The sequence below is a fragment of the Chenopodium album genome, chromosome 2 (assembly GCF_948465745.1).
Source record: "Chenopodium album chromosome 2, dcCheAlbu1.1, whole genome shotgun sequence".
Lineage (NCBI taxonomy): Eukaryota > Viridiplantae > Streptophyta > Magnoliopsida > Caryophyllales > Amaranthaceae > Chenopodium > Chenopodium album.
This window is the reverse complement of record NC_137835.1, coordinates 54,211,658-54,220,991: the sequence shown is the minus strand read 5'-3', so window position 1 is coordinate 54,220,991 and position 9,334 is coordinate 54,211,658. Positions and strand designations below refer to the sequence as shown.

General features: G+C 42.0%; 1 protein-coding gene across 1 annotated transcript; it reads left to right on the top strand.

Moving 5' to 3' along the window:
- The first annotated feature begins 8,552 nt into the window (after window positions 1–8,552).
- On the top strand, window positions 8,553–9,029 carry LOC145572762 (uncharacterized). Its single transcript, XM_081631734.1, has one exon. It carries the CDS (start codon window positions 8,553–8,555, stop codon window positions 9,027–9,029), a length of 477 nt encoding a protein of 158 aa, XP_081487860.1.
- Window positions 9,030–9,334: the final 305 nt, after the last annotated feature.

Genomic DNA, 9,334 nt, shown 5'->3' with positions numbered 1-9,334 from the left:
GAAATAGGATCGAGCAAGCAATGCTAAAAACTGGTTAAAATTAGAACGCATATTTCTGGCTCGGTATTGGAAGAACTTGGCGCCAACAAACAGAGGTCGGCGCAACAATTTGGCTTTAGCGCCTTGCGATAGAAGCTGTCGCCTGACGCTAACTTCAAACTGTTGGCGCTAGACTTTGTTCGCTGACGCTAGTTCCTACATGCCTCAGCAGCTTTCTGTGCTCGATAAAATTTTCCAGTTTCGCACAGCATTATTTCGATCCTAGTTGTGAAAGATATTCCACAAATTTCCTACGTGTAAAAATCCTATGTTTTAACTCATTACGGATGGTATTTCCAATGAGATCTTTTTTATGCATATGACAATAATGTTAATCAAAATTACGCACATGAAATCCTTAGAACTTTTCGAGTCTCATCCACTCATTCTAAATCATTGCCGAAATAAATTTCAGGGATTAAAATAGAAATCCTCCCCAATGGAGTCGCCAAAAAAACTATAAGGAATATTTAAAGCATTATCCCTAGCTTGAACCCCACTGTGATCATACACTAAAGTACGGTGGCGTCCAAAGAGAAAGAAGATAGAGCAAAAGAGTCGCCAACAAGTTATTTAGGAACTTGTAAACCGTTCACGAGGTGAAGGTTACACCCCTTTACGACCCAAGAGATCGTCAACTCCAATAGGTCTTGAACCATGACTGGTAGTTCGGGGATGAAAGTACAAATCAAACCTAAAAGAGATTGAACCTGCCCTAATAATAGGCCTCTACTTTATTCTGATCGTATTCATGTGCGCTTTCTGACTAACATGCAATCAATAGGTTTACCCTAAACCTGTTTATCTATGTTGGTTGAATATTAATGCACAAATAAATCTATTATTGGGGATCACTTGAATTATAATCAAATTAACCTAACAAGATTATTAATTATTTATTAAGCGTGATAACAAGTACAAATTCCCTTTAAACATGCATAAAAGGCGGGATCAAGCAATAACAATAAATATAATCAAGCAACATAATAATAATCAAAATAATAAAAATAATAATCATAATCATAATCATGTTAAAGCATAATAATAGCAAGATCCTAAGCATGATACTAACAAGATTAATAACAAACTCTAGCATGTCACTAAACAATAAAAATCATATTTTTAGCCCTAACATAATACTAACTATCATAAATATTAGGAAGAACATAAAAGGCATCATACTTTTAATCATAATTGATATTTACCCTAGACATGATACTAGGAAGATCAAAACGCCCTACCATAACATTAGGAATCACAATAACAGCCTAAGCATGATTTCTACATCATAATATCATTAAAAACCATTAAATTACTTACTTGGATGCCTCGTACCTCTTTCTAATAACAAAATACACATGTTAGTAACTTCAAGGAAAATAATAAAACAAACAATTAAATTAAACAATTGAAAAAGAGATTTGGGACTAAACCTTAAGAAATTAAAACCTTTCACGTCTAGGGCGAAGGCAACTTCGAATATGGCTAGGTGTATCTAAGTCTTACGAATGCGGAATTTTGTATTTTGAGAAAACCTAGTTTAGAAAAAAGAGAGAGAGTAATCAAGAATTTCTTGATGAGAGTTGGTGAGAATTCATGAATGAAAACGGAGTTTTTTAGAAGGCTATTTATAGAGAAAATCAGCCAACAAGATAAAAAAATTAAAACAGAGGTCGGACGCGTAAAACGAGGTTAGCGCCAGATGCTGACATTAGCGCCAGGCCCTAACGCTATCGCCAGGCGCCAAGCTTAGCGTCAGTCGCTAATGCTGGCGTTTGGTGCTGACTAAAATATTGATGCGTTGTCTAAAATCAGATAGAAATTGCCGTACAGGAGGATAAAATCGTATTTTCCTCAAAAACATTCTTTTATTTTGATAAAAACTCTAAAAAGTTAACAAAAGTCAATTTATCAATGCTAATTAAATTAGGAATGAAAAGAACCTTCTAGAAGAATCTAGAAGACTAAAACCATTAATAATTGCATTAGGAATGATAAATCCATATTAGGCCCTCCTTTAGATCATTGGGCCGCATATAAGGCTCAAACCAGGCCCAGTTCAGTAATTTGGCCATAACTTCCTCAATGCTCATCGGAATTGGGCTTATAATATATCGTTGGAAAGCTCTTTTCAAGACCTATCTAACTACACTACTATTGGACCCATATCATGGACCAACCAAAATGGATTGGCTGTTTTCTCAAAATAGGTTTTCAAAAACAGAGAGAAGAGAAAAGAAATTAAAACTATCCGCAACACTAAACTTTCCACACTTTCACTTCATTCGATTATGATTCAGCGTGAAAGGTACTCATCACTGGGTTTGGTTTTGCGGAGACACAAATGGGTGTCTACACACCCCGTACTACATAATGGTCAAACTGATTCACATCAGCCATGTCATCAAGCCAAGAAAAACTATTTAAGGGCTGAACATGGGGAATGGGGCTAACAAGAGACACGTCAGGGGGATTAGCCTTGACGGCTTCATCTAACCTTTTTTGGCGCATTGCGCGCAACCTCAAACGGGTGATATAGGACAAAGGAATCCCATCCTTAACAAGCACCTACTCGCAGTAAGGATCAAAGAAGTCAGGACGAGGCTCCCGCCGTAAAGGGTGAAAAGAACTACCCTCATCAGGACGAGTACTGCTTGACCCAGATGAACCAGTAGGAGTCGCAGCAGTACTCGTCCTGCTCGTAGCGGGGGGACAATCAGGGGGCATAACAATTTGTATAGGAGTGGAGGAAGAAGAAAGAGAAACAGGAGGAGTGTGCGCAGAGCGCTCACCTGAAGGAGAGGATCGAGAAAGAGAATCCGACTCAGTGGCCACTTGAGGCTCACTTATGTTTTGACTATCAGAAGCGCCAAACATTGTGAAATCTACAAAGACAAAAAGCCCACAGAAAGGACGAAGAAGGCATTGAGACACCGAAAATTGTAAATCAGTTTATGGAGACAAGAACAATGGAGAAATAAAAAGAAGGAATTAAGAGCGCAATTACAACAACTACAAAAAAGGGGTAAAAAACGGATAATGATAATTGAAATGAGTCAAAAGACACAATTTTGTGATGAAAAATGCAAAAGAAGCAAAATTGGATAAGTACATACAATAAAAGGTACAAAGTAAGTACCTTTAGAGAAAAAGTTGCAGAAAGCAATAAAGTACAACAACAATGGCGAACACAAGAACTCGAACAGAAGTGAAATATAAAACTACAACCAAGAGAAAAAGAAAGGCAAAATTAGTAAGAAAGCAAGAACAAAGAGGAGAAAATTAAATATGACAGGAAATTGAAGCAAAAGCAAAGATAAAGAAGCAAAATCTTACCACAACAATGGAGGGGAAACGCGTCTAAATATGGGTACAAGAAAGTAAAAAATTTAAAATAAAAGAAAGAAGATAGGGAAGATGAAAAAAATGAGGAAGGTAAAAAGAAATGGGGGACAGTGAATTTAATACGGAATTAATTTAATGGGCGGTTGGGCATGAAGTAAAACCAAACTGCCATGTCACTTAGGTAAAATCAAAACTGCAGGATTGGATGATCGACACGCGTACCATTCATGCAAATGTTGTTCCTGCCCAAAAAAAACAATTTATAAAAATAGTAAAAAATAATTTATCAAAGAAAGACTTCAGCGGGAGTGATCGAAATTCCTCTCCGCAAAATCATCATTTCTAAGACTTCAGCGGGAGTGATCGAAATTCCTCTACGCAAGATCATCATTTCTCAGACTTCAGCGGGAGTGACCGAAATTTCTCTTAGCAAGATCGTCATTTCTCAGACTTCAGCGGAAGTGATCAAAATTCCTCTTAGCAAGATCGTCATTTCTCAGACTTCGCGGGAGTGATCGAAATTCCTCTAAGCAAGATTGTCATTTCTCAGACTTCAGCGAGAGTGATCGAAATTCCTCTCCGCAAGATCGTCATTTCTCAGACTTCAGCGGAAGTGATCGAAATTCCTCTTCGCAAGATCGTCATTTTTCAAACTTTAGCGGGAGTGATCAAAATCTCTCCCTACAGTTTTAGCAAGCAACGACCAAGTGTGCGCCCAGCAGGCAGAAACAGAGCCATCTTTAACACCCAATAATGCAATAGAGTCTTTACCAAGATTACGACCTGACCACTCAAGTCTCCGGATCACATCACCAACCCAGAGACTGAAGGGGCTAAGAGTGTTCAGGATAATTTGGCCAGGCGACCCGTTGAATCATGGCCGATAAGGCTACACACTTAGAATAGCTGGCATAAATGACCTCATACCATCTCTTGAGGGGCTAGTTGTAGGGGATAGCTCCAGCTAAGCTATTCCTTCCAATTGGGCTCAAATAAGAAGGCTCCGCCATGTAAAGAAGAGTCGGAATGAGTGACCTCATACCACCTCTTGAGGGGCTAGTTGTGTAGGATAGCTCCCGTTGAAATATTGCCCAGCTCCCTAGGGTGCGCACTCATGGCCAATAGAACAACTATGAGGGGCTCACCAGCCTGATGGAGTCAGCCCGTAGAGCTGAACAGGTCGAACTCTCCACAAAGGAGATCGTGCAACTATAAATATAGGGCAATGTACAACGAAAAAGAGGTTAACACACAAGTTATTACACTCTCTACATCTCTCTAAGTACACTTCTTCTCTCTAAACACTCTCTAACTTAGGCATCGGTGGGGGGTTCCTCGAGCCACCCCCGAGGGAAGTTTACGTGTGTTGCCTTGTGTAGGTTGTTGACGGGGCCCAGCTCATCTAGCAGAACCCTTGGATCCACATCTTGAACATCTAGTAATTGCAAAAGACGAAGGCATAATTCCTTCACTCTCCCACTTGTCTGAGACAAGTGTTCAATTTTCAAATTCCTTACGTCAATATGTGTCGATTTGATAATATGATTGCATCACATGTCGAGATCATATTAATCTACAAATAGTTTCTTGAAATATGAGTTAGAATTACAAAACCAAATGATTACATAGTAATGCATTTGATGCCACGTATTTTTTGAATTCTCCCTCTTTAAGCGGCCATGACACATTTCCTAATTTAATAGGTAGACTCTATTCAATCTTATGAAAACAAGGCTCCCACTCAACTTTTGGAATAACCGGGCGTAGACACCCATTTGTGTCTCCTCAACACCAAACCCAGTGATGAGTACCTTTTGCGTCAAATCATAATCGAATGAAGTGAAAGTGTGGAAAGTTTAGTGTTGCGGATAGTTTTAATTTCTTTACTCTTCTCTCTGTTTTTGAAAACTTATTTTAAGAAAACAGTCAATCAAGTTATGTTGGTCCATGATATGGGTCCAATAATAGTGTAGTTTGATGAAGCTTGAAAAGAGCTTTTCAACGATATATTATAAGCCCAATTCCGATGAATATTGAGAAAGTTATGGCCAATTTACTAAACTGGGCCCGGTTTGAGCTTTATATGCGGCCCAATGATCTAGGGGAGGGCCTAATATGATTTATCATTCCGAATGCAATTAGGAATGGTTTTAGTCTTCTAGATTCTTCTAGAAGGTTATTTTCATTCCTAATTCAATTAGCATTGATAAATTGACTTTTGTTGACTTTTCAGAGTTTTAATTAAAATCAAAGAGCATTTTTGAGGAAAGATACGATTTTATCCTCCTGTACGACAATATTTATCTGATTTTAGAAAACGCGTCAAAAAAAGTATTAGCGCATAACGCCAGACATTAGCGCCTGGCGCCAGCATTGGCGCCTGGCGCTAACGTTGGCGCATGGCGCCAATAAGCCAGCGTTGGCGCCAGCTCTGTTTTAGGTGCATGCGCCAGACTCTGTTTTGATATTTTTATCTTTTTGGCTAATTTTCTCTATAAATAACATATTTAAAACTTTGTTTTCATTCACCAACTCTTGTCAAGATTTTCTTGATTACTCTCTCTCTCTTTTCTAAACTAGCCTTTTCTCAAATACAAAATTCCGCATTCGCAAGATCTAAAAACACCTAGCCATATTCGAAGTTGCCTTCGCCCTAGACGTGAAAGGTTTAATTTCTGAGGGTTTTGTCCCAAATCTCTCGTTCAATTATTTAATTTAAGTGTTTGTTTATTATTTTCCTTGAAGTTACTAACGTGTGTATTTTGTTATTTGAAAGAGGTACGAGGCATCAAATTAAGTACTTTAATGGGTTTTATTGATGTTATGATGTAGAAATCATGTTTAAATTGTTATGATATTCCTAGTATCATGTCTAGGGTAATTTTAATATTAAGTATTGTATAGGATTGTTCCCGCTGAACTATCGCCCAGCCCCTAGGGTGCACACTCACCGACGAATAAGCAACTAAAGGAGGGCTCATCATCCCGGCAGAGTAAGCCCGCAGGGCTGACCAGGCTAATCTCTCCACGAAGGAGATAGTACGCCTATAAATAGAGGGTAAAGTACAACGGAAAGGAGGTTTGACACTCAAGTTATTACACTTTCTATATTTCTCTAAGTACACTTTCTCTCTCTAAATACTCTCTAACTTATGCTTCGAAGGGGGGTTCATTGAGCCATCCCCGAGGGCAGTTTACGTGTGCTGCCGTGTGTAGGTTGTTGATGGGACCCAGCTTACCCAGCAGAACCCTTGGATCCATACCTGGAATAATTGGCGCTTGAAGGAGGGACTAGTTAACTAACCACCATGGCCGGAGAAGAAACTGTACAAACACCCACGTCCAAAACTAATGATACCAGCCAAACACCACAAACAACACCCCCAGTAACCAGCGATCCAAAAGGATCCACCGGAAACCCCAAATCGACCATCTGAAAGAAATCCAACCCCATCGGATCGACATCAGCCACTGCTAAACTAGCGGCAAAACCAGTAGATCTTGTAGGATCCAGCTCTATTTTCAAGTACGGAATGCCGTTAACAAGCGCGAACAATGAGCTTATTGTTTCAGCACCTTTAACCCAGAAACCGCAGCACGTAAATATGCCAGCCATTCTACAGAACCTCTTTAAGTGCAGCAAGGAGTAGCTGGCTGCAATGACAGCGGTCCTTACCAATATGGGTAAGGGGGCAAGCCCATCACTGACAACGGCAGCTGCGGAGCCCGCAGCGAAAAAGCCTGAAGTCTCAACTCTCACCCCCGAGCAGAAAGAGCTCATTCAGCTAAGGAAAAAGGTATTGGAGCTGGAAGCTCGCAACCTGAATCGAGAATGGAGCATGGAGAAAATAACCCCCGCTCAAATCAGCCCGGAGAAGCGGGTCCCTCGTAGTAGGTCACCGGCCGCAGAGCGAGGACCCAGCCCGGAGAGAGACAAACGAGCGCGAATCCAGGTGGTTCTAGATGATTCCCCATTTTGCCGAGAGATTCTTGAAGAACCCATGGAGAAGGTGAAGATGCCGAGCTGCAAGTACAATGGAACTACAACACCCAAAAGCCTTATATCAGCTTTCGAGAATCATATGGTACTCTACACCATGACAGACTCAGTCTGGTGTAAGGCTTTCCCACCAACTCTGGAGGGGCTGGCAGCGGAATGGTACGGCGCCATCCCCAAATGTTCTGTGTACTTGTACAGCCAACATAAAAGAATGTTCATGGAGCATTTCATAACCTTGGTGGACAGAACCAAGATGACAACCGAGCTGATGTCCCTGGTTCAGGGAAAGGATGAGCCCCTAAGGGAGTTCATCACCAGATTCAACAAGGAGGCAACAACCATCCCAAATATGAGCTATGAGGTAGCGCTGTTAGCAATGCAGAGTGGCCTACTATCAGGGTCACCATTAAGAGCATACATGGGGCATAATAGCCTCAAAACGCTCGCTGAAGCGCTGGGTAAAGTGCATGAGTTCATCAAAGCAGACGAGACAGACAGAGCAATGCTGGGTAGGAAAGCAACAGGTGACTCAGTTAAGCGGGCAGAGGTCACCCGGGCAGAGAACACACCCAGGGTGGACCAGCCAAGCAGGGCTGAGCAAAACCGCAGAGAAGCAGACAGGGCAATGGGACTGAAGAAGGTCTGATACAAGGAGAGGGCCAAGGCTTGGGAAGTTTGATCAGTATACCCCACTAACTCATTCCAGATCTCACATATTCAGCGTAAATAAGACTGATGATAAGTGGCAGAGGCCTCCAAGGATGGTAAACAGGAGTTGTGATACCAGTAAGTGGTCTGACTTTCACAGGGACTATGGCCATACCACTGAAGAATGCACGCACTTGAAGGAGAACATAGAGGACTTAGTCAGGAGAGGATACTTGAGTCAATTTAAGCAGCGTGATGGCCCTCCCAGAAGAAGGGAGGAGGATAGAGCGGGCCGAGCTGACCGCAGAGGAGGTCATAGGGGCCCAGCTGGACACAAGGATAGAGATGGCAAGCCAGAGTGCAGGGTGTACGTGATCAGCGGGGGTCCAGTACATGGGGGACTGTTAATAGAGCGCGGGATGACCTGCGGGCAATGATACATCAAATAAACGACAATGATAAGCATAGATGGCCACCTCTTCCCCTGCAGCCACGAGCCACGTTTGACGAGTATGACTAGATGTGCATACTTTACCCTCATGATGACCCACTGGTGGTGACAACGAGAATTGCAAACTGGGAGGTGGATAGAATACTGATAGACGGAGGCAGCTCAGCCAACATCATATACATCAGTGGGTTCAATGAGCTGAAGTTGGACAGAAAATACCTAAAGAGAGTAAACTACGAGGTCACCGGACTTAATGGCTCAGGGCTTACCCCAGAAGGCATAATCGAACTCTCAGTCCGGGTGGGAGAGAGGTCAAGAAGGCGTGATGTCCGAGCAGAATTTCTCGTGATAAACTCCTCTTCACCATACAATGTAATCATTGGAAGACCGCTCTTCCACAAGATAGGCGGGGTGGTATCCACTTACCACCTGGCCATGGCTTACACAACTAATGAGGGTCGGTCAGCAAAGCTCAGGGGAAGCCAGAAGACAGCCCAACAATGTTACATAACTGCCTTAAAGCAGCCTTCCAAAACCAGACAGTAGTCCGGTTCCGAGAGAAGGCTACCGGAGCAACCTCAGAGGAAGTCGAGGAAAAGGAAGCGTGAAGAGTATCACAGGGAAAAAGATAAACAGAAGTTGGCAATGGAAAACTTCGAGCCTGCAAAAGAAGAAATGGCCAGACCACTTCCCAGCTAGGAGCATGTCACAGTCGAACTCACAGAAGGTGATCCCTCGGGACAGTGAAGATTGGGAAAGACATTGATCTAGGAGTAGGGGTGCACCTCATAGAGCTGCTGAGAAAGAATATAGACATTTTTACATTTTCCGCAGATGAGATGCCCGGAATT

What these genes read in the sequence shown, in the direction of transcription:
- LOC145572762 (XM_081631734.1), top strand. Translation starts at nt 8,553, where the DNA reads ATGTGCATACTTTACCCTCATGATGACCCACTGGTGGTGACAACGAGA.